The 25,751-nt window shown below is 43.8% G+C and overlaps 1 protein-coding gene across 4 annotated transcripts in view; it reads right to left on the reverse strand.

Annotated features, from left to right (window-relative positions):
* The window catches only part of exoc2 (exocyst complex component 2), a 41,890-nt gene that overhangs the window by 11,462 nt on the left and 4,677 nt on the right, over window positions 1-25,751 (reverse strand). For 2 of the 4 annotated variants that reach the window (XM_035176619.2, XM_035176618.2), the window contains exons 2-11: window positions 19,250-19,405; window positions 17,316-17,492; window positions 16,012-16,138; window positions 13,758-13,871; window positions 12,066-12,190; window positions 6,710-6,790; window positions 5,730-5,875; window positions 4,761-4,842; window positions 4,555-4,657; window positions 2,497-2,615 (exon numbers count right to left, since the gene is read on the reverse strand). In XM_035176619.2, the coding sequence (XP_035032510.1) occupies window positions 2,497-2,615; window positions 4,555-4,657; window positions 4,761-4,842; window positions 5,730-5,875; window positions 6,710-6,790; window positions 12,066-12,190; window positions 13,758-13,871; window positions 16,012-16,138; window positions 17,316-17,492; window positions 19,250-19,367 (1,192 nt within the window). In that variant the 5' untranslated portion in view covers window positions 19,368-19,405. Of the gene's footprint in view, window positions 1-2,496; window positions 2,616-4,554; window positions 4,658-4,760; window positions 4,843-5,729; window positions 5,876-6,709; window positions 6,791-12,065; window positions 12,191-13,757; window positions 13,872-16,011; window positions 16,139-17,315; window positions 17,493-19,249; window positions 19,440-20,783; window positions 20,964-25,751 lie in introns of all 4 variants that reach the window. The other 2 variants (XM_035176621.2, XM_035176620.2) reach the window with 2 other exon arrangements.

Here is a 25,751-nt window from a genome sequence, read left to right on the forward strand (position 1 = left end):
ATAAGACTGTGTGTGTCGGTGTGTGTGTCGGTGTGTGTGTGTGTGTGTGTGTGTGTGTGTGGTGTGTGTGTTTAAGGTGTGAGTTTGCATGTGTAGCGCTCAGAGCTGTTCAAACTCTTCTCTTCTAAGTTTTAAGGTTGAAATGTAGGAACCTCTGTGTGTGTGTGTGTGTGTGTGTGTGTGTGTGTGTGTGTGTGTGTGTGTGTGTGTGTGTGTGTGTTGAAGACAGTGTGAGACCTCTGCTCACTTCCTCATCAGGTCTGAGGCTCGTCTGCAGGTCGGATCAGCTGAGACTGACTCGTGGTCGGTGAGAAACTTGCAAAGCCAAAGAATTCTACAACGCGAACTTACCCCTCCACTGATACACACATCTGATTAACACCCTAACTCAAGTGTAATAATTAACACGTTTCTCCTGGAGGGTTCCTGACTGATCCTGAAATCACAACCGCCTGTTTCCCAGTAAATCACACTAACACTAGAATCCCTGTAATGTTTCTCTGACAAACCTATTTTCCTGTGAACAAAATTTCCCACTAATTGTATTGACATTGGCAGAAGACGCACCGTTCAGGAAATAAAAGAACCGCAGTTTATAATTGAATCGGGCAGAGTCAGATTTCAGCGCCGGGGCACGATGAGTGTGTTTGGACATACGGAAGCAACTTGCAATGCTATGCTTCCTCACGAGAAAACTATGGTGTCGGGCTTTTGTTCCAACAAAGATGGATGGTTCCATTTCACGTTTGAGGCAATTTTACGGGCTAATTAATGGAATCATACCGACACCAGAACGGCCTCTGGTCTCATGTTCATGACTGGGAAACACAAGAGACAGAGAAAACGATCTGAGTTACTGCAGACACGGCTGATCTGTCGCGGAGGAGCGATCCCTGCCATGTGTGATGCTGACAATAGCATAAAAGATGGCAAATGGATAAACCGAGTGGGTAAATGTGATACGAGGAGGAAGAGGAGGCCGCCGGCAGAGGAGCTGACTGTGAGGTACCAGTAAGGGGGGGGAAGGAGGAAGAGTGGGGTCGGGGGATGCAGTGGATGTGGTTTTATGATCGTGGCTGTTCAAGGGGCTGCCTGGGTGGAGGGATGTTTCAGAGGGGCACGGGTTTCGTTCCGAGGCGAGAGGTGAGCTGCGAAGATGGTAAACAGCTACCAGGTGTGTGTGAGGGGAAGAGACAGCAGAGGGGACAGGAGGCAGCTGTTTGCAGAAATCACAAACAGTTGAAATGACAGAGGGTGCACCTTTCTGGATCTACGTCCCCCTCGCTCGCTGTGCATATTCCCACATTCTTACACGGGCTCGCTCGGACATTTTCTAGGGGGCTGGCAGGAGAAAGTTCCAGAAAATGTCCGGAGCAACTGACCCAATAAAAAGCCAATAATAAGTCCGGTGAGAACTTTCCATTGGAATGAGTGAAGGAGGTTCGACCTTGGAAGACGGCGTCAGTTCTTAATAACTCCATGACCTAAAGGAGGACGCATGTGAACAAAACCCACTCCTGCCAATGGTTGCTAATTATTCCAGTATTCAACAGTTGCTTGGCAGCGACAAACCGTGAAACTACTGCGAAAAAGGACGTCAAAAATACAGGTTTAAACATTCAGCTTTGCAAATGTTTAAAGAAGGAACCGTACCAAACAGGCTGGTTGCGCCAAATAAGATTTGCCGAGAAACCTAGACTTTTCAGAATAGCTGAGCTCCATGTGATGCACGTGTGACTTCAGATTCACTCCCTGCCACATGTTGCTCTGCTGAGGAATGCATGTGTGCAGTGAGAGGGGGCCATCCCTGACATGATAATCAAGCTGATATTTAACTGCGGAGAGGCGGGGAGTTGAACCGACCCCCAGATCCATCAAGCCCGAGCCCCGGAAACCACTGTTACCCTTAGCATTAGACATGTTTATGTTCCAGCTGCACTATGTGAAGCAGCCACCCACTCACAATGTATTTGTGTGGGTGCTTTTCAGCAAGTATGGGTGTGTGTGTGCGAGTGTGGTTGGCGAATCGCTGTTCTTCCTGAGCGGACGGTTTCACATCCACATTTTTCTGCTGGCTGATTTAACAGAGGAACAGCTTAATTGGGGTTAATTGTTCCAATCCATCTGTGAAGCTGCGTGTGAGTTTGTGTGTGCAGTAACATGTCAAGCCCTGAAACCCAAACCCAAAGCCAGCGTTCCCCCACTTTCATCTTATTCATATATTCATGAAAAAATAAACACGCGGGCCTCGAGTCGAACAGGCAGGGGCGGGTGGTGACGGAGGGGGGGATGCAGGCAGAGAGCTGGTAGGACGGACAGGCAGCTGGCTCTCGCTTTCCTCAGCCACCTTCAGACTCACATGACATCCCCCAGCCCCTTGATTCAAAATGCTAAATAGGGGCTTTTCACTTTGTGTGTAAAGCGACCCAGCTCAGACGTGTGTGTGTGTGTGTGTGTGTGTGTGTGTGCGTGTGTGTCTGTGTGCGCGTTTCTCACCTCTCTGGCCACTGATAAACTCATCCCTGCAGTTTTGCATCAGCTGCAGGATCCACTTGTGCTGAGCGTAGATGCACTGCCACGCCGGGTCACCAGGGGCGTGCAGGTCGGACAGGTACCTACACGCAGGAGGGAAAACTTTAGATTCAAAGAAAAAAGCAAACTACACATCTGTTCTAGGGGAAGTTGTGGCTTCTTTTGGGGAGTCTTCATGTCGTTCATCTTTACACACAGTCTACGGTTAAGACCTAGTGACGGTCACACCATTCAAACCCATTTTCCACCAACATGGAATGGACTGGTTCCAGTTTGTGCATCCAAAACACTTCAAATTAAAAGAAAACACCAGTTGGAGAAAGAGGATTTGTGTTGCACTCTTTACCTTATTCTTCATTCATCTTGTCTTATAAATAAAAGTATCCCACAGGTAATCAGTGTGACCTGCCATCTTTCTTCTCCTGTTTGCTTCCAGTGTTTTATTGCAGCGCCCTCTGTGGAGGATGAATCATTGATTGCAATGGTTTCGCTCTGAGCTGGTAGGATGGTGAGCAGGTTCGCTTGATGGCACCAGTGTCAGGTCGAGAACCAGAGCTAATTTGGCTGAAAAGACTCAACAGTGATTCCCACTGGCCGATATGACTGGATTCTAATTTACCACGTTTCTGTGCTCAGACTTTGAGTGCATTCAGGGGTCATGGGTATCACATTAAGGCCTCCAGCTTCCATAAAGCAACAGTTTAAGGTACCAAAGAAGACGGACTTCAAAAGCAAAGTTACGAAAAAATATGATCACAGTGGTTTTCTACCTATAAATCCCTTTAAAACTAATGCATATTTGAAAATGTCTGAATGTGGCGCCCTCCAGTGGACGTAGCATAAAACAGTATCTGTGGCACAAGGGGGATTTTTCTACTTTCTTGAATAACCACATCCTGGATTATGGTTTCTGTATAAAAACAAATATTGGTCAGAAAATCATTACGATATGTTTCAACAACGTGTATTAATCTGAATAATTTGAAATATGTGTAATCACAAAGAAATCTGTCACGTTTTCAGGCAAAGTAGCAAAAAGACACAAATAATGATTATTGTCAGGTTGTAAATTTAGAAGCAGAGAACATGTCTACATTCAAAAAAAAAAAAAAAAGGTAGAGAATGTTGTTTGTGTCCTGAACATCACTCAATGACCTGCTTGATCTCAGATGAGTCACTTTAAACTGTGGCCTGCCTCCCTCCACTCTCATCCTTTGACCCAGCCACTCGTTTGTTTCTCATTAGGTGGCATCTTACAAAAAGTCTGAGGGAGACTCACACACACACACGCACACACACAGACACACACAGACACACACACACAGCTCCCACCATCCACGGCAAGAGTAAACAGGAGCTGAGTGGGCGTTCAGAGCCGTGCCTAATGCAGCAGGATGAAAGATGTTGCCGTGCGGTTGAGAACTGGTCTCTGTGATCCTGACAGGTCGGTCTTAACAAAAATAAATCGGGAGAGACCACAAGTATGAATGGACAGATGGAGGGAGGAGGGAGGAGAAAAAGAGAGAGAGAGAGAGAGAGAGAGAGAGAGAGAGAGAGAGAGAGAGAGAGAGAGAGAGAGAGAGAGAGAGAGAGAGAGAGAGAGAGAGAGAGAGAGAGAGAGAGAGAGAGAGAGAGAGAGAGGGGCAAAGGAGAGAGAAAAATATAAACAGAAACAAGAGAGTGGGGCAACGGAGAGCTGAGTGGGTTGGTGAGCATTCGCAGAAAAGTGAGAGGCCTTGAGAGGAAAGCAGACGGAGAGTGAAGTTCTGGTAACAATGACACAGACACATCAGAGAGACCAAAGGGAGTGGAGGAGAAATGACATGACTTTATATTTGATGTCTACAGATGGTGCACACTCATGAGGATTGTGTTACCAGCAAAGATGAAGGCAAGATGTGCAGGGAATTAGGCTTTTTTTTTTTTTTACGAATCTGTGTGAGAGACGTGTAAAGACCACAACATGAGGACTGACATTTGATTTGAAATAACTGTCGCAGGGTTATGAAAATGTACAGAGACCTGATGTATCGCTTCTGGTCGTGCAACGTCGACGGCGTCTGCAACAGCTTCTCCAACAAGAGACTTCTCAGAGAGCAGATCCTCGTCTCCACTTCAGCGTAAACTACACACAGGAGAATTACATTAAAAACAATCATATTCACAATGATGGAAACCCGTATTGACAAAGCTGGAAGGATAGAATCAACCGAATATATATCTGTTACCTTTTTTGAAAACAGGGACCTCAGCGTTGTCAAACAGAGATTTGGCTTTTTCATAGTCATTGATCACCACGTCATAATCTCCCTGCAAAGACAGAAAGTCACTTCGGTTTATTTTGAACTTATCAATCATGACACGCTGTGTATTCAAGCTTCTCTGGCTCCTCCCTCTGGATCAAAGCCAAGCTCAGATCAAATACACTGTACATACTGGAGAGACAGATATGTGAATACAAATACATTTAAACTTTGAAATAACAAATTGAAGTATTGTGCTCAACGACCTTTGTATTTATCTATCTGTGAAAGAAATGTTTTTTTTAATACATTTTAATGTTAACACTGTATTAAAAATCATGACAAAAACTGTCAACACATAAACAATGGTAAGGAAAATATTTACAAGTTTGAAGTTTAATTCCACGGACTGATGTGAATATCCCAAAATCTACAGCCACAACTATTAATAACACTGGTTTGAACATTGTTGGAAACATTTTAAATAATGTAAGTCAACAATAATATATCACATCATTCAGACCTCTACAGCTATAAAATGCAGCTCTGCTCGGTGACGTGAGGTTTCACATGGTGGTGGTTTCAGAAGCTTCTTGATGGAGCCATTAGATTCATGATTACACGTTTTTTAAGGATCCCGGCAGCAGCAGCAAGCCACAGGACTTTGTGCAATGTACAGTAAAAACATTTTTCTCTGTTGCCTTGTCTATTTTTAGGCAACAATGTCCTGTTATGACGGCAAAACGAACTGAAGATTGGTTTCATTATCGCCAGGATGAAAAAACAAAGGCATCAGAAATAACCAGACCAATCAGGGAAGTGAAGAATAGATTTTTATAACCTCCATCACTCGGAGCAAAGAAAGATTTCCTCTCCTGTTGAATGACCTTATATCTCTTTACACTCGAGTTTGCTTTATATCACACAGCTGGCCGATGTGTGTTTGAATTCTACCTTTTGGATATTGCGTTCTATGTTGAGTGGCAAGTTGAAGAGAAACTTGAAACGCTGCAGCACGTTGAGTGCATTGCGTGTGGAGTCAGCCTTGTCCTTCCTCCCCAAGACCTCCTGGAAAAGAGTATCGGCTGTATCACTCGCTCCTACGAGAGAAAAGAGACGGAGAGAGAGGAAGAGTGAGTGAGGGCGAAAGAGCCAGGAGAAAATTAAGAGACTGGGATACTATATAAATAAATGCCGACACCACATTTCCCTCTTACTGTCGATCTCTGGTTTTCCTCCTGCTCTGCGTGTTAACTGACGGCGAGAGGAGCAGGAGCAGAGGCCGAATGGCTGAGGAGAAAGTGACGACTATCTCTTAATCAGAGCGCTCGGAGGAACCTCTGCTCAACTGGCTGGCTTCGTGGGTGGCCCCCCATGTGCCGTGTCACAGGAAGAAAAAAACCAAGTTCGTCTAATCAAAACAAAACCCCTCCCCCCAAAAACAGAAAGTCCGAAGGAGGAACAACATCAGAGCGAACAGAGGAATATTTCACATTTTTCCCTCTTGAACCTGAGTTTTCATGATGATAACATTCTTATTTTTTAAAGTTAGTGACTTAGTGCTGTGTGTTTGACACACTGGGTTGTGGGGGTGAACAGATCTGTGAAGTACTTTGAACTAATGACTCGTCTGACTGTATCTAGTGTATCTAGGCCCATGTTTGGAAGAAATGAATGAAAACTGCAAAAAGACAAAGTTTCTGAAATAAAAAAAGGATTGGAAGGGGTCGTGTTTTTAATTAAAAGTTTTTTGTGAGAGTTTCCTGAAAACCGACTCTCTCATTCTACAGGTTAAACTACCAAAGGTAAAGATAATTCATTCTTATGTGCTCAATGGATGTGTTTTGAGGGAAAGTTCCCAAAAACCAAGATCTGTACACTTGCATCAGGAGGTAAATACATAAAAAACAACAACCATGATGAAAGACACTTACTGTTGAGGATGTTTTCCAGTCGTTGGGTCATTGATCCCTCCACCCTCTCTGTGCCATCGGACTCAAGTCGCTGGTGGATCGCTGAAATAAAATTAAGAGAAACAATAAATGAACGTGAGAAATGTGGAACACAATTTAAGGGTCCCTGCACCAACGTGTGATCCCCAGACACAGGAACATTTTCAATTAGGAGCCGAAGGTAAAACAATAAACAGGCTCTCACTCAGTGGTAGATGGGAGATAACCCCAGCGGTTCTCCACCCACTGAACGCTGTGGTTGAACCCCCTCCACCCGCCCTTGAGCCTGTTCCCACGCAACAGAGGTTCTGTCCCTGTCCCAGCGGTGGCTGTACTGGATCAATTCACCTCACCGAAGCAATTAATATCACAGTTTGGTGGTCTTGGGACATTTGGAACCCTTTGACCTGGAGGTACCGACAATCTAAAATCTTGCAACTTTGTGAAAAACAACATGAGGGAGAGCGGAGCTGGACGTCTGGACGCCAAACATGACTGCTGCGTAGAGGAGGAGGAGGAGGAGGAGGAGGAGGAGGAGGAGGAGGAGGAGGAGGAACTCTCTGATGGCTTCAATCCATCACTTAGCATGATGAGCTTTACGCGGGACGGGGCATTTGAAAAGTGGGAATGAGGGGAGAAAACCGAGAGAGAGAAAGACGGAGAACGAGCGGTGTGGCTATCCCAGTGAATAAATAAATGGTGTGCAGCAGTGGGCAGCTGGGTGCTGAGAGCTGCAGCGAGGGTTTATTGACAAAGTGGAAGAGGGGTGGAGAAGGTTTAGACGACCTTCTCATGCATACTTGTGGAGAGACTCAAATATGCAACGAGAAGACATCTCAAGAATGAAGCTACGAGACAAGAACGCGTGAAAGAGAAAAAAAAAAAGGATAACGATCCTCTAACTTCTCCTCTCTCACAGTTGTTCCACTACAAACACCGACTGCTGGCGGAGTTCGGAGGGAGCGGAGGGAGCGGGAGGCAAAGCGAAGGGGGGGAGAGTTCTGTAAATAAATATGTGGGTCCGTTCTGACAGACAGAAGCCTCAAGGCAGAGACCGAGGTATTCCTACAACACGCTGTTCAAACATGCCATTGCCTAATCAGTGCAGACGTCGCCGGCCCTTTCGTGGAGCTCTGGACCAGCAGAGAATGTGGCCAGATGCAGGTTCGGACAAAAGCACGTAGACGTGGGAGTGTATACGAGAGAGGAGAGGATTGATAGGGCTGAACATACAGGAAGAGTGAAACACACACTGCAGGTCTGCTTCACATCTCCACCCCCGCCCTGTTGCCAGCTGTGTGTCCTCTGCGTCTGTCACACACTGAGGGGACGATGACGTCACGGTTAACCTAAACATCACGTCAGGGTCCGGATAACACCGCTCCGAGGACCTGAGGAAGAGCTGCAGCTCCCGCTTCACTTCCTGGAACCATTGAGGAAAAAAAAAATGAATAAGAATAAAAATACAGTGTCCCTGGATTCTAAAGCGGGAGATGTTTTGACTCCTGCTGGGGCAGGTGGGGGGCTCAGGGAATAGGTCCTGGGAATCTGGCATTTTTGGAACACGGTAGCCGTTCCGTTTCCTGCATCGCTGGGAGACTTCCTTTTCACACAACAATGAAAAACCTCAAATTTCAACATTTCAGTCGCAACAACTCCGGACTCCCTGACAGACTGTCAGCCTGTCCATCAGCCCGAGTGTCTCCGTCACAGGAGCAGGACTCCGCTGGTCACCGAGGCTCCACAACCAAGCAGACGCCACGGCCAGAAACTTTCCATTTCTTTCAGCGGCCGGTGGAGGTTCACACGGAGTTATTACAGAACCGGTGGGTTCCTCACTACAAAAACATAGATAACTTCTGGAGAGAAGCAAACAAAAAAATCTGCCAGTTCAGTAAGTAAAAGATGCTAAGTAAAAGACTTCATAAAAGCCATGAAACGTCAGAAAAAAAATTGAGGCGCTTGACAAAATATTATTTGATAAAATAAATCAAAGGCCCATTTGGACCATACTTCCAATTTTCAGATAAAAAAGGTTTAAGATCAGGAAGTTGCATCAATTCTCTGAGATAAATATAATCCGCAAGCAGACACTTAAATACAAAAAGCTTATTATTAATTATTAACTATTATTTATGTTGAAGTAAAAGACAAGTCAATGTGTCTTGGGGGGGGGGAACGCACTTGCAGTGATGAAAACTTTCTGTCCCAACTCGTCCCAGTCAGAGAGAAGACAGTCAAGTCAGGTCTCCACACTCTAATACATAATCTGATATTTTTCTCATAATATCAATTCCAAAATATCAGCAGAATTTCTGCCAATACAATTTCTCAATCCCATACTTATGGTCTCTCTTGCCCCTAATTTAAAGTAGGTATATAATATTTATGCAAAGTAACATAAGACGATGATTTACATCGATAATGATGATCTGTGACTTAATAATAATAACCAGAAACATTGAAATGTATAATGTAATTGACAAAGACATAGTATTTCATATGGATTGATCCTTCTGGTCAGTAACAGATCTGCTCAATAATGTCAATATCAACTTTTACTGATCCAGTGGTTTGGGTGGATCCTCTGTCCAAATCTGAAAAACACATGTGGTACCAGTGTCGTTTGGATAAATACTCTGACCGACATCAAATTAAATTAATGAAAGAGCTGGACACTGATCCAGGTGCAGCTCTTTCCTTTCACCATGCAAATCTCGTGAGGATCTGCAACTTGATCGGACACTTCTGCTGGAAAACCTAAGAATAAAACCGAACTGAAAAGCTGGCTGCTGCTTCCAGTGCTGCCAAACGCCAACATCAGCTCACTGACCCAAACCGCACAGTAATGAGCAATATGTGCGATGTTCAAAAGCAAAAAGTCTAAACTGTGTGCTTAGGCATTGAGTTCATAGTTCACCAAATATAGACATGAGACTTTGTTTTTCTGTTGAAGACGGTTAGTTATAATGGAGAGCAATTAAGAGGCAATTAGTGGGGGACAAGAAAAAGAGAAGGAGGGAGAGAAACCCCACGGATATTAAAGTCAGAGTTCTAAATAATTTCTCTCCGCCTCATTTCTCTCCAGATTTGGCCTCTCTTCCGTGTTTCCCCCTTTGCCAGCAGCAGTGCACTTGCATCAAAAATAACTCCCAGACATCTATTAAAGTCATCAATAAAAATCTCACATGCGAGCAGAAGTGAAAATAAACAGGAGAGGAGACGTGAATGTCCTGATGATGACTGAGGAGGCTGTAAGCGCTGCAGCAGCCTCTCACAAGGAACAAGGAAAACACACAAGCGCCATGTTAATTTCCTTCAAGTCTTCACGGCTCCATCTCAGGTGAGGCTCATTTGGACGGACTCCGGACAACAGAGAACTGCCAAACGCTGCTGAGAGACAAAGAAAGGATTCACAGTCGCTCAAACAGCTGCACTAACCAGGCCTGGCAGTGAGCTGTTGCAGAGCTGCCTGGAGCGGACTGGCTGCTCGCAGCGTGCCGGCTGGTATGTCGGTTTGGCCGACCGTACCCACGACACAGAATATCTCCATTTGAGCGATCCACTCTGGGCCACCACTTGATTTTGTATGACTGAGAGCCAGGACTTGGCCAAAAAAGGAAGTCGTAGTGCTGTAATAAGTCCTGGACTTTTAAATCAATTTGCTGGTCCAAGTATGAGACAATGGGTTTTTTTGTGGGAATGAAATTTGATTAAGTTGGAGGTGTATGATATTTCAGAAGCAGATATTCTGGAGAAAGTGAGCTCCTGCTGTAATGTTATTTAGTTTATACAAATGTCCCTTCATCCTGAAGCAGAGTTGCATTTAGGCCATTTGGAGCCTAACTATAAATGAGCTAACAAGTTATTTTATGTAAATTTATGAGTAGAATCAGTAAAAGCTTTCTATAATTACTTTCTATAATTGATCCCCGTAAATTATCAGTGAACGAGTGGAAAGTGTTGAAAATGTCAGACATTACGACCGGGACCAAAAAGATGAACCGTGGAGAAATGTCTGGTTGACACACTTGAAAACACTTATTCAAAAAGATGTGTTTGATTAAGTTTTGGTCATTTTGCACGAGGTTGCACGAGGAGTCACATCCGCAGCGTCATCATGTTTTTGAAGTTGTTATTGTCAACACGTTAACAAACATCAAAAGGAGACAAAGAAACGACAGCCTTCATTTTCGGGAAAATTCTCAGATCACATTTCTGAGAAATACTTTTAATTTTTGGAGCAATAACAAAATCTGTTTTCAGAGTTTGTCGTTCACATGCAGAACGCAGCAGGAGCGTGTTCAGGTCAGAACCATTTCACAACAACATCAAAATGTGAATCACACATTCAGGTGAGGGGGTGGAGCCTGTGGAGCAGCAGGAGGCTGTCACACCGGGGGGGGGGGTCTGAGACAAAACAGCATTTCAATCCCGTCTTGTGGCAGAAATTGACAATAATTCCAGACACAAGTCATAAAGCATCACTACAACCTCGGGGATCAGAGGTCACTTGAGTCCACTCATGTTGCACCGTTTCCTCCGGCTGTGGAGACTGAACATACATTTCCCATTGGGGCAGTGGGCACACAGTAGGCACGCTCAGTGTGAACGTGAGAATGACTGTGCATTGTTCCCATTGGTCATATTGGGTCTGTTATCGGCACTATCAGGCCTAATACTCTGGCCTGCATTGTGTTGGGCTGCTCCGTTTATTTAGATTCAGCTGCTAACAATGAAAACATCGCCTCTGTCCCGGCCAGGGCGCAAACATACGGAAAGCAATAATAATAATGATGGGGGCAGAAACGTGTACGTATAAATAGTACGCGGAAGTAACTGAGCGGCTACGGCGGGAGCAGAGAGTAAACAGACAAAAGTATGAATGATGAAGCGAACAATTGACTCGAGGTACCTGGCAGAGCGACAGCAGTCAGTCTCCGCTACCTTGAGTTCTTTCTGGCGTCAGAACGGCACAGAGAGAGTGTGTGTGTCTGTGTGTGTGTGTGTTTGCGTGTCCACGTCCAGGGGGAGACGTGTGTGACAGGTGAGAGCTGATCTCATTTTGATGAAGGTGAATTAGCCGTGTTGTGGTTGGCCGGTGTAACAGTGGTACGAAGTGCAGGCTTTTCACACGGCGTCCTAATGAGCCCCTTTAATCAACCGCTGCTAAACCACATGTGGGAAAGGGGGAAAGAAAAAATGCCAAGACGCACGTTTGCACACTTTCCAAAAATCAAGAGCTCCTTTCTGAGCGGAGACGAAGAGTGATGATTTATAGACCATTTGGTGCGACTCCACAGCGGACAAAAAAAAACAACGTGTTAATCCCTCTCACCTGCTAGAGCGTCCTGGGCCTCGAAGAACGTACTGAGGCCGCCCTTCACATAGGCCAGGCTCCCCTCGTTCTTCTTAGTGGCCTGCTTCTTCAGGTTACTGGCTGCAGACTTCAAGTGCTCGAAACTGGGGAAAACAACAAGAACAAGATTTTTTGCAAGACGTTAATTCTGCAACTGCTGATTGGTTTCTTTCATTTTCTGTTTCCAGTACGATGGTTTTTCCCTTTTCCCTGAGGCCAAGGTGAGGTCTGCAGATAAACAGTGTGAAAACACCTACATATATCACAGGGTTTCTGCAGGTTTGGACAAGTTAAATGTAAGACTTTTAAAGACCATAATGAATTAAACTTAAGACCTATGTAAAGTACAACAGATATGAAGTAATATCGGATTCCAAGAGTTACTTACACTCCCCCATAATTGAAGATAAGGTGAAGTAGAGAATAACCTTGGAAACACCAGGTTGTCTCTCAGACTATAGACGGAGACAGTAGGAGTCCGAAGTGTTTCCCACAGAGAAGTTAAGATCGATGCTGTGTATTTACGATTTACAGTTCATCAGTTCCAGTTGGTCGTGTTTGTAGTTTTACTACAGCGTTGTAGTATCTGTGTCTTTGAGAAAGAACTACAACAAAGACATTACAAACTACGCCAAAAAAATATTTTAAAGCACAACAGAAATACATAAATGAATGTTAACATAATTAAGACCTAATACATAACATTTTAACACAATTAAGAGATTTTAAGGCCTCAGATTATTGAATCTAAACCCTGCAGAAACCCTGTATTAAATTTACAGTAATTAGAAAACAGAATTTTTAATTCTTGTCCCATCCTGCTCACTTAAAAAAAACTCTATAAAAACACACCTGTTCACAAAGACTTTCAATTAATAGTTTTCATTATCCCAGCTAACATTTCAACTATTAATTTATGTCCTTGGTTTGTTTTATTTATGTAAATCAGCCTCGAGTACCTTGACAGACCAACTTTAACGCAGAGTTGTTGTTATTAACTACACAACTCGTGTGCGGCAAGTATCTCACGTCTGTGCGGAGAAACATGATTTCTGGACACACACACACACACACACACACACACACACACACACACACACACACACACACACACACACACACACACACACACACACACACACACACACATCTGTGGCTCAGTGTGGGTGCGTGTGTGGGTGTGTGTGTCTGTGTCTCAGAGTCTTGAGTGAGGTTTCCTCCGCAGGAAGAAACAGCCACCCAGCAAGGTCCAAACAGAGGCCCCTGGTCATGCTGGATCCTGGGGTCTGGGTTACTGGAAGGCTACGCAGGGGGAGAGGAAGCCAGGAGAGTCCAAAATAACTCTCCTCTGCCCTGACATGACAGTCAACTGGACTCAGGGCTGCCTCCTCCTCTACAAGCCTCACTGCTCGGAGAAGGATCCACTGACCACGTTTAGATCCAGATGAGAAAGTGTGACCTCAAAGTTACAATATTCTGCGAGTGTTTTTATTTTTCTCTTATTTTTAGCCCTTGACATCCCCCAGTTTACAGAGCTCAATGCAACCATTATGTTTCCTTATTGATTAATCTTCAACTGTCCAGACCAAATACACATTATGCAGCTCCTCCTCTTTTTAAGTAGTTATGAGTTATGATAGCTTGAAAATCGTGGTAATCTGTGGGACCCACCTGGATCCTGAATGGTTTTCCATGAGGTACCAGGTGGCAGAGAAGTTCTCACTGGTGAAGTCTCCACTCATTCCTGGGAACGTCATCTCCATGTCACTCTGAGGGATTTTGCCCCTGAGAAAAAAAAGACAAATAAACAAAATCAAATTATAAATGTAATAAATGTATTAATGACAGACTGTAATTGAGTGGACCTCAGCAAAGTAACTGTGTGAACTGTGAGGGTAGATTTTTCTGATTTGATGTCGGCCACATCATTCCCAGCAGGGGGCAGTGTGCAGCCAAGAAGTGGCCAGGCTGGGGGAGCTTGGCGTGGGAAGTGCAGTGTGTGACGCCTGGGTGCCCCTGGAGGACCCAGGACTCATTAGGGAGTCTTGATCTCTGCTAATGACCCGTGGTCTACACAAACCAAACCCCCACCACCACCACCACCACCACCACCACCACCCACTTTGCAGCTACACACACACACACACACATGTAGAAAAACCAACACAGGGACAGTACAGTATTTAACTCCCCCGCTTCCTAATATTATTCACTTAATTCAATAAATGAATCACAAACCAGCCTCTTACGGAGTTCTACAGTGTTTCCCCTAGATTCCATTCAATCAATGGCAGTAGTGGGAGTGAACAAGCTCGCACTTAAACGTTACTCTCCAACGCAACAGATTACGAGTGCACAGACTAAAGAGTAAAAATTCACTGCCTGGCACTTGCAGAAGCACGCACAACGGCAGCTGAATCCAACACAACATGTACACAACCACGGTAACACAAGTGCATGAGCGAGCACGCAGCAAATTGTGCCACAAATAGCGCTGCACACATACGTTGCAGAAACGGAGCACACACTAAGTTGGAGATCACTTTTTCTGTGGTCACAGTCTAGATAATTAATGGGAAACACTGTTATTGCAGAAGATAGATGTTGTTTATTACTATTCAAGGTCAATATTCAGTAGGTGTTATTGTAGAATTTTAGCATTACACCTTGTAGAGACTAAAGCTTGCCTGAAGTTTCCAAAGGAACTCTTGATTCCTCTGCAGTCCTCAGGTTGCATCAGCTCATTCATACATCCAACACTCTGCTGAAGTCCTTATTTAAACTCTTTTGGTTGCAAACTAGTGTTAAAACACAGGGAATGTGTGAGGTAGGAAAGACCACATCCACGTGTAAATCATTTGCTAGGAAACATCTGCTGTGCAGCAATCAGCTCCATACACTGAAGTCATCGCAGCTTCGTCTATAACGAGCAATACATTACTGACAAAGGTTAGAATGACCTGGTTTTAGTGTTTCCTCACCATACGTGCGTACATGGAGAAATGTATCCTGTGTATGTATTTACAGACACTGCATATTACTGCAGTTGTTGTACCTCAGTGATGTAGCTGGAGCCAACACATTACATGTCCAGTTCATACCCTCATTAGACAGTATTTCAATGTCAGGTCAAATCAGATCTCCGTATTCAGCAGCTCCAGCTCCACTCTACGTAGGAGCTACTTTGTGTGGTTCACCCTGTTTTAATTTAGCGATTGATCAGTTTCCACTTGTTAAACACTTGCTTTATGACTTGGCCAAGTATGATGCTAACAAGCAGCTGGCGTAAACAGCTGCAGCTGAATTACCGTCCGCTGACGTCACTGCACAGAGATGTACACAACCACAAAGATAGACCAGGCCACGGAGAGATGCTCTTTCACAAACCAAAACATCTCCCCCTGCTGAAAGCCGAGCACAGGTAGTGTCTTCACGTATTACTGTCAGAGAGGAACGTGAAGCGTGTCCGTGCTGGATGCTCAGCGTGACCCCGGACGGTGGGTGAATGGTACGGCCTGTTTATGGGGGCCGTGTCTCTGGTCACGAGCGGTCACTTGCCCCCGGCCCCTCTAAGCCAAACAAACACTAACCCAGAAATGCCAGAACCTGACAACGCAAACTATACATTACAACTTGTGCTCTCCCTGTCAGCCGTGTGGGTGTGCGGGCGGTATTTGTGCATGTGTGTGGGTCACTGATTTAGCTCTTTCCTAATCCCTCTCTATCGTCGTCCTCTGCTTTAGAGACAATTATTCTGTTTCCACTGCCTGTGTGTGCGGTGGTTAGAGGCTGTTCAGCCACTGCTGGGTTGGCATTATATTTCAAACGCCGGCATATGGGGACAGTTTGTTTCTGTTTGGGGATGTAAACCATGACTCAATGAGTGGAGCGCGAGTGTTCACGGTGGCGTGTTCTCGGTCTGTACTTGTCTATGTCGATGCCCAGTGGATTGCTGGGTCGCAGGGAGAGGGGGGAGATGCCTTTGTTGCGGTCGGTCCTCATGTCGTAGTAGTTCATCTCATCCACCCACACAGCGGACTGCTCCAGGATACCTGCGGGACAGGGCAGGACAGGACAGACGAGACACACGTCACTGAACTCCTCAACACATCCCAGATGTGCGGCAAAATACACAGTGCCTCTTAAAGTGCACACATGCAAACATGCACATTCAATATTATACAGCAGGCACTTGTGGTTGGACACTAACCTTTTTTACTGAGCATTTATTTGCTATTTTATTGTGCTATATTTTTTTTCCAAAGATATTTCTGGGACAGAGTTTAGCGTGAAAGACGGAGAGAGCGGGGAAGACATTCAGCAAAGTGCTGAAAGAACTCACGCCTCTGTACATTTTTCTAACATTTGAATTACTTGATATTGTTATTAACTTTCCTCATATTTGTTCCTATCACCGCCCGAGTCTACGTCTAACACACAGCCCTGTGAGGTCCTGGAGGAGGGATCTGCAGAAGCCCAGAGAGCTGCAGTTCTTCAATATTTAGATTTTGAATTCAGTAAAAAAAAAGCTGAAAATGTACACCAGCAATTCAGAGAAACACAGTCGCCAGTATAACTGCATACGCATTTGCATATGCAGCAAATAGTAACAAGCAAGTTGTATATAAAACCACACGTTACCAGGGAAACACACACTGATGCTGGTGTAATCAGTAAAAGACTGAAAACGTGTTTATCCAAATACATCTTGTGATAATGGAATTATACAATCTCTGGTTAAAACTTTCCTCAATCACTTCGGTCCATGTGTTTCTCTATTGTTTCTTGTGTTTACTTGTCCGCAGTTTTTTGTATTTGTGTTTTTGTCTCATTATTTATGTTTCTGTTGATATAAAGGCTTCAGAGTAAGGAGCTACCTCATCGCTCCTCTTTCCTGATTCCTGAGGATCCTCGTTTTTTATTTTATCCAAATAAAGTTAAAGTTAGTGTCATATAGATTATAAAGCCTTTTGAGAAAAATTTTATAATACTATAATAAAACATTGGGAGGAGTGCTGAAAATTATATGTCAGGTATTTAACAAATAACAATTCTGACGGTCAATTTTATTCTGACAAAAAATCCAGTTGCACTCAAATTTAGTTTGATATCATTGTCACACTCTTGAGCTATTTGTCAAATACAAGGGAACCTTTAGAGGCCGACACTTTTTAATTATTTCCTTTTGCATCTTCTTCTGCCTCGTTGGTTTTGTCTCGTGTGTCTTACCGATCCGCTCCTGCCTGAACAGCTTGAACGAGACGGTGGAGGTGCCGAGACCTGCCGACTTGGTGGTGACGATGATCTCTCCCTTGTCGTCTTTGGCGGGGCCCACGCGGCACACTATCTTGCTGGCTGACATCCACTCGGCTGTCAGCAGGCAGTTATGGCCGCAGATCGACAGACCTGAGACGGAAGAGAGGGAGGGGGTGGGGGGGAAAGGTGAAAGGGGTGAGAGATACAGACGCACTGTGACAGCACAAATAAACAAAGTGTAGCACCGACACGCACACAGACGATCTGTAACAAGCGGTGCGCACTCAGACAGAATTGGCGTCTTTCAGCAAGTTTAGTCGAACTGTCACCAGGGGTCAAAGTGGAAGTTGGGGTCACAGTGGGTGTGGGTGGCCGTGACCTTCCTCCCACTCACTCAGCTCCTCTAAGCTAACGTGTGTCACTTCAGAGCTAAGTGGCTTATTACTGGCACAATGTGAACTTGGCCCCGTTCATCTGTCGTCCTCTTCTTAAACCCTCTTGAAAACAATTTAGACACTAACTGAGGGATCCAGAAGCTTTGTGTGTGTGTGTGTGTGTGTGTGTGTGTGTGTGTGTGTGTGTGTGTGTGTGTGTGTGTGTGTGTGTGTGTGTGTGTGTGTGTGTGTGTGTGTGTAGTCAAACATTATAAAAGCTTGAGAGAGCTGATCAACAAATAGCCCGTAAAAGTGTGAATAATATGCTCATTAGAGCCCAATTTCCTGCCTTCGTTCACCACTGGCCTCTCCGTTTGCGAACTTTATCCCTCTCACAGTTGTGCTTGTCTAATTATCTAATCCCGGCCCCCCGGGACGTCCATGGTCAGAAATAGACCTGTATCACTGGTCAGAGCACAGCTTGTGAAGCACAGAGCGGGGTGCGGGTCTTCAGTCCCACCTCCACTAGGGTCGAGGAAGGATTGGAAAATATCTGCATAGAAACAGTTTGACGTTCAAACACAGAATGAGAACAATATGGAGTTGGTCCATTTGTCTGGCTCCTGAAAATCATGAAATAAAATATACTTTCACGTTAATGTAAGTTGATAAGCTCTTGACTTTCTCAAACTAGGCAGAAACTAAAATGTGTGTTTTGTGTGATGAAGATATGTCAGAATACTACACTACAGAGGAAGGTCAACTTAATTACATAAAACTACATATTTTATTTGGTAATTCTGAATTGAGCTTTTTTTCTATTAAAGCTGCTGATGTGCTTATATCACAAAGCTGGTGATTTTAAATGTTTTAATTTCAAACATCATAATATCTTACAAACAATAAATACAAAAAAAATATGTACCTCAAATTATAATTGTGGAATGGAATAATAGGAACTTCAGTTAATAATGATTTTTCTTTTGCTTTGTGTTCACCAAATTTTTTAAAACCTTGTTTTTCCTTCATTAACAACATTGAACCCGTTTAAATTAAAAGTGAATCACGACTGAAATGTGGAAAACAAAATTATAAAAATAAACAATTTCTGACTCAGTTTTTCACTGAGGTTGTTAAGATTTATATATTTATTAAATTTGAGTTGTAAGTAAAAAAAAAAGGTATGTAGTGCAAAATGACGATATTTGTATTCAGAGGGGAAAGAATAAGCTGTTCTGTTTAGTTAGTTATCATATAAACAAAAGAAAATCCTATTTTGTAAAACAAAATTTATTACACAACATAAATGTTGATCATCCAAACAAAATATCTACGAATGTGTATTTATCTTCACATATTAATTTATATGTGCATACAAATTAAAAAAAGATTAAGGGGAAGTAAGAAGGATTCCCTTTCCCTCCATTAAAAATGTCTGAACAGAAAATAATAAAATAAACATATAAGAACCCTTTACCACGACAGAGCACAGAGCTGAGTGTGTTGTCAGCTACGTGGTTATAACTGTGTTACCTATGAGGTCAGCCGGGCCCGTGCCGAGGTTCTCTCCACGGATGGTGACTTTGGTCCAGGCGGTGCCCTCTTTGGGCGAGATGCCGGTGACCAGCGGGGGCTGGCGGGCGCGAGACATGGCGGCCTGAGGCGGACGGGAACCGGATCGATCTGCACCTGCACGGGGAGAATCACAGGCAGAGGGGGGGAGCTGCACGTGAGTGGACATGGGGAGTAACACAAAGATCAACAGACTGCACTGACACTTCGACTCACAGACACAGAGGAGATCGAGGAATTAAGCAATCAGGAAACTAATATGGGGAAATTAATTAAGATTTTTGAAAATATTTATGGAAATAATTTATACAGTAAAGCACTTTTTATTTTCAGATGGTCTGAATACGTGCTGGTCTTTGCTTCGCATCACTGAAAATGTATTTCCTTTAATTATGGACTGTTGCTCCATAAGAAATTTAATATATCAGTTTGGGCTCCAATAACAAAATAATGTGTAATTGTCGTCTTTTTAAAATTTTTTAAAAACAATAAGTACATTTTGAATCAGAAATAGTAAAAGAATCATTATTAACAACTCTAGAAGCTGACATAAATTACAAAGATGTAATAAAGTAGTAGAGGAGTTTGTATTCAGTATACAATATCCTCCAGGTCTTTAGGATAAAAAAACAATATATCATAGTTATATCAACATGAAACTGTAGCTGCTGAACCCACAACCCTCTTTTCATGAATAAAAATAAATATATTCATTTGTTTTCTTAATTCCACTGACTTCTATTGAATTAACCGGCAGCCAGATACTATTAGAGCTCACGGGGAAAATTAAATTCCAACAGAATATGGCAGCTATGTGTTAATTTCCCACCCCCCCCCCGCGGGTCTCGAAGCGATGTATGTATTGCAGCAGTTATCTCTCAGATAATAGGAAAAATAGAGACCGGAGCCAAGAATGAAGGAGCAGACAGAGAGCAGAGAGGAAAGGAAGAATGTAAACCTCACAGGGAAGAATAAATAAACCTGCTCCCCTTGCCCCCTTTGCCCCAACCCCCACCCCATCATTACATATAAGCCCACACAATACAGTGCAGCTTATGGTACCAAAGAAGGAGCAACCATGAAACTTGGTTCATGTCAGGGCTGCGTAAAAGGACGAGAGGGAACGATTCCAAATGAGAGGAGGAGGAGGAGGAGGAAAAAAAAAGAAAAATGAAAGGATGTATTTCAGCAGCACAGATGTTTGCTAATAAATTACTGCCAGGTCCCGAAAAGGCCGACCAATCCCGAGTCTCTGCGGCAGCTTGAACGAGGCTTCCGCCCTCCTGCTCCGCGGCCAAAACACATTCCCCACAAACAATGCAGGAGTTCACACGCACCAGACCTGAAACAAGTTCATGGCAACTCTTTACAGTTGTAAAGTCACTAATGAGTTCTACAGGACTGCACCCGGCAAGGGCCTCTAATGTGATATATATATATATTATTACATAATAAAATAGTGCTTCTTAAAAGATGCATTTGTGGTTTTAAATACCAAAAAATCCGTCTCGGTATAGATTTACATCTCCTCTCTCTCGCTTCCCTCCGGAGATCTGGATGGAACAGGGCGTTTTCCGTCAGGCTCCCGTGCCTGTCCTGTGATTGGCTGACAGCTTGATGAGTGACACCAGGCCGACCACAGGTAACAGGGACGGTCCGTCTGCACTGAAATGAGCTGAGCAGGTGGTCAAATTCAAGGATTTTAGAAAAACAAACTCAAGTCTTTTATTCCTGTTACGCATCAGCATGAATAATCATTAGTTATTCTCAGACGAGGCCATTTTTTTTAATCTTAGTGATTGTTTTGTGTTTTTTCATCTATAAATATCAGGGGTTTAAGTTTCAACAACACCGGTGCGACGTCGAAAAAATGTAAAATGTCTGGAATAAGAAAAAGTTGATGAAGCAGAATCATCACTAATCTACGAGTTTTGGAAATAAGTGGTTATGTCCATAAAAGAGTCAAAAATGCTCATCACAATAATGATAAAATATTAATTTTGTTCAGTATTATGTTCATTTTAATTTAGTTATATATATAGTATATTGATTTACTTACATTTAAGTAGAAAACATTTTAGAAATCGATGCTTAATCTTGCATGGATGTGAACTTTATAAACCTTTATAAATTCATAACAGAGATGAAAGAATTCACCGAAAATTCATCAGCACCTATTTAGACGATCCACTATTCGTCTGAGTATTTTCTTTTTGTGTAAATACAAGTTTCAATTTCTTAACGATGATAATTCTACGTGTTTCTTTGTCTCGTTGGAGCGTTTAGGAGTTTTTGACTGATGTTCAGGCCAAACAGGAGATGAAGACGTGACCTCTGGAAACTGTGATGGACATTGTTCCCTACGCTCTGACATCCGATAGACTAAACAATTAAATTCAATCAATTAACCAAGAAAACAACCAGTCGTTAAGCTCGAAGCCCACAGGACACTGGTGCATCCTGACATTCAACACAATTGTCCACATTGTGAGGCGCCGTGTCTCATCTCATTAGACACGGTGAGCTCAAATAAACACCAGTGTCAAAATATTGTGTTTGGGACTTTGACTTGCATAACGTTGAAATGTAGCCTTAAAAATGTTCTATTACAAATTCACATTAAAATACAATTCTGTTATTATAAAAAGGAAAAAAGGTCTCTATCGTCAAAAGGCATCTTAAATGTATTCATTCTAAAAAGCTGGAGTAAAATTAAGAGCCAAAACTTTGGGTTTATTAATTACCACAATTACTGTCAATATATTTCAGCACTAACCACATGAAAACACCGACGCCCCACCAATATTTGTCTTGCGGCACTGAGTAAATATCCAATTTTTTCCCTCAGTGTCCGTGAACAAGTTTGAAATTGTGGGGATTTATGTGAGGAAAATCCTGACACAAGAGCACGGGAGCATGCAGAGCTGCAGAGGGGCTGCAACACATGCATTGACCTAGAAAGCTCCCACCTTTCTGGGAAACCTTTCTGCCACAGAGCCCCCCATCCCCCAGCGCCGCCTCCGTCGCCCTGACATCGCCGAGTTAACGAGAAAACTCCAGCGGGATTTACCTCATGTTGCTGCTTCTGCTGCTGCCCCTGCGCTTGTCAGAGGAAACGGAGGGGCTACGGGTTTGACACGAGGGAGATAAGAGGTTAACAGGCCTTAAACGAGAGCCTGGTATATCCTCATCAATCCCACATGTTTAGAGTGGGAGCGGCGAGGGGCAGAGGACTGCGCTCTTTATTCTGCATGATTCTCATTCTGCTTCCAGGAGTGTTTCTCTCCCCCGTCATCCACTTGGAAATACACGTGCACAAACACACAGATAGCCAGCCTGCCCCCCACACACACACTAACACATACACACTGGGCAGAATGACAGCTCAGCTAGGTTGCGTGCGAGGGGCCCGAGCTGGTGTTGTGTGGTCTGTGTGTATGCTAGTATGTGGAAGGATCTGCGGAGAGGTCTGGGCAGTGTGTGTGTGTGTGTATATATATGTATGTGTGTGTGTGTGTGTGTGTGTGTGTGTGTGTGTGTGTGTGTTGTTGTGTGTGTGTGTGTGTGTGTGTGTGTGTGTGTGTGTGTGTGTGTGGTCTGGGTGTGTGGTCTCTGGCGCGGGCCTGGGGAGAGCCTGCTGACGGCTGGGATGAGAAAAGAGCCGCTGTGTTTACTTTACTCTGGGGGCTGTGCATGGACACGGGAACACTGCCCAGACCCTGCTCTATAACACCAGCATGCGCACACACACACACACACACACACGCACTCGCACGTGCACAAACACACACACCAAATCACACAGAAACTATGGGCACTCTTGCACAAGTCTCATGTCACGCACAATCACAAATAGCCTGCAAACGAGGTAATAGAAACTATAACTTTATACAAGCCAGGGCCGAACAGTGAATGACTTTTTCCCTAAAGTAGCACGAGGAGGAAAACAAAAGAAAAGTAAAACCTGGAAACTTGCGAGGGAGGCGGCATTTTCCACAAGACGGATAAAGGTTTTAACCTCTAGGGGGCATTAGAGGATCCCCATAAAATACCCCCCACTTTGGTCCATCATGTGTCAAGGGATGTTGTTGCAGATTAAATTAAATCAATGACAACACAGAACCAGATATAGCCCCTTTCCTGATCCTCGATTCTCTTCCAACCATGATGCTGCCAGCCCTCCAGCTCCAGCCTCTCTCCTCCTCTCTCTCTCTCTGGTAATGGGGCTAAGAAGGCATGTTTGTTTTCCATGGAGGCTGACTAACAAACAGCAGGGCTGGCTCTAATCTGTGTGGTAGCCGTGGAAGTCTGAGGCTTGGGATCTTCTTGCAGCGCTGCTAACGCGGGACAACCCTTCCTTGGCTCTGTGCTGGAGCAAAGGACTTTTCATTAAAGCTCGAAACAAATCCTCTTGTCATACGAAACCATTTCATTTTAACATACCACAGAACACCCCCCAAAAAAATGCTGTGCTCGACGGTTTGGGCTAGATGGCAGCAACGGGTTTCTTTCTCACAAAAGAGGGAAGACAGAGTTCAGGATACATCAGATCATTCAGACACTGAGAACGTCAGAGTTTTCAGCTGCTGCTGGAGTTGTTGCAGGATTCAGAGAGACAATGACAAGGATGGAGACTAAAGCATAACGTAGACAGAATCTAGATTGTGATTATTAAATATTTCTCCCCAAGCCGGTGTTCACAGGTGTCTAAAGAAAATGTGTTGCATGCTGCAGTTAACCAGCCTGCAGGAGACAGCATTTATGTAATTGGACACATGCTGTGATATCACATAAAAAGTTCAGTTTGTGTTGCCAGTAATTAAAGTCAAGAGACAATAAAAGTAACAGATGCCAGATTTACTGTTTTACTACAGGTTGAATGATATGAAGCAGCTCTGACACTCTGCGGAAAATGTATTTAGTAAGAGTATTTGTCTAATAAATAACATGGAAAATCACATGTAAAATAATAATTATGTTGATAGCAATTAAATGTGTTTCACTGTTGCTCCTCACACATGCTTAATTAATTTAGCAATTGCTTAATTACAATTTGTTGGAAATAATTAATTTGGACAACAGAATTGTGCAAAATCAAGAATCTAATCCGCAGATTGTACTGAAACACTTGATGACCTGATAATTAAATTATTCAAGAGATGAAAACTAATTCCTTGAACACTTTCTGATTCCAGTTCCTCCGTTGTGAAGATTTTCTGCTCATCCTGGTTCCACATTAATGTAAATTAGGGCTGAGCAATAATATCAATGTTTATCTCAATATAATTGTCATCAACAGCAATATATCGATGTAATATTTATACATTCAGCAAACACAGGGAGGAGGTATAACATGTAAATGATTTGCCTCAGATTTGTTTTTCATTCTTTGCTCATAAGAGTTTAAAACCATAACATTTCAACTTTAAACAGAAAAAATAATGACAAATGTATCGTAAAGATGATCCATATCGATTGATAAGAACATTTTCATTTGGATATCATTTTAGGCCATATCGCTCAGCTCTCATGTAAATTGAGGCTTTGGATAAACTATTTATGACGTCTGATGACGAATGATAATCCAAATCTCTTAGTCATTAGTTTCCCTGGTTCAAGTCAGGGAACATTGTTGTACCTCACTCTCTACGTCACCACTGTGAGCTATCGATTTAAGAAATTCAGCAAACTCTCTGCATCTTAACACAGATAGGAATCTGTTTACCTGACTCACCATATCAACACAGACGCTGCCACATGACTCATGAATAAGGCGTTCATACCTTGGATCATACGCTGCCCTGAGCTCAAAGGTAACTCACATATGGCAGTGATTGGCAAGTGTGTGTGTGTGTGTGAAAGAGATGATGGGTTTAGGGGGCACAAAGGGACCCATTTAGACAGCTCATCAACCACAACCCCCTCCGACGCCCATCACAGGGGCTCACTCTCGACGCTGGCTATACTCACAACAGCCCCCCCACTAACACCATTTCACCCAGGGCTCCCCAACATTACACAAACACCAAATTCCATCAAAAGATCCCCTCTGACTCCTCTGAATGCACAGAGCGGGCCAAACATGACCCAGCCTGAGATGACTGGCCTGATCACACAGGCTGGGTGGAGCCTTCAACAATCCTCCACAGTGTTCGCGCACACCCACGTCACCTCAGGCCTCTCAGATGTGGCGAGGGCGATGTGGCCAATAGCCAAAAAAGTGACCATAATATGTGTCAGCCGTATTACGTTTCAAATAAATGCAACAGTGGATTGAAAAACAGATGCTGCGACCACTGGCCCTGTCCAGGGTTGTTCCACGATGAGTCAGCATCTCCTCTCCGTCGGTCCCAGGGATCACGGAGAGTCTTCCGTGACAGGGCGAACGGTCAGAGTGATCAGATGTGTGCCTCTGGCTCCCTATCCGACCATCATGATGTCTGCCCACAGGGTTTGTTATCTT

Source organism: Hippoglossus stenolepis, chromosome 14 (assembly GCF_022539355.2).
Source record: "Hippoglossus stenolepis isolate QCI-W04-F060 chromosome 14, HSTE1.2, whole genome shotgun sequence".
Lineage (NCBI taxonomy): Eukaryota > Metazoa > Chordata > Actinopteri > Pleuronectiformes > Pleuronectidae > Hippoglossus > Hippoglossus stenolepis.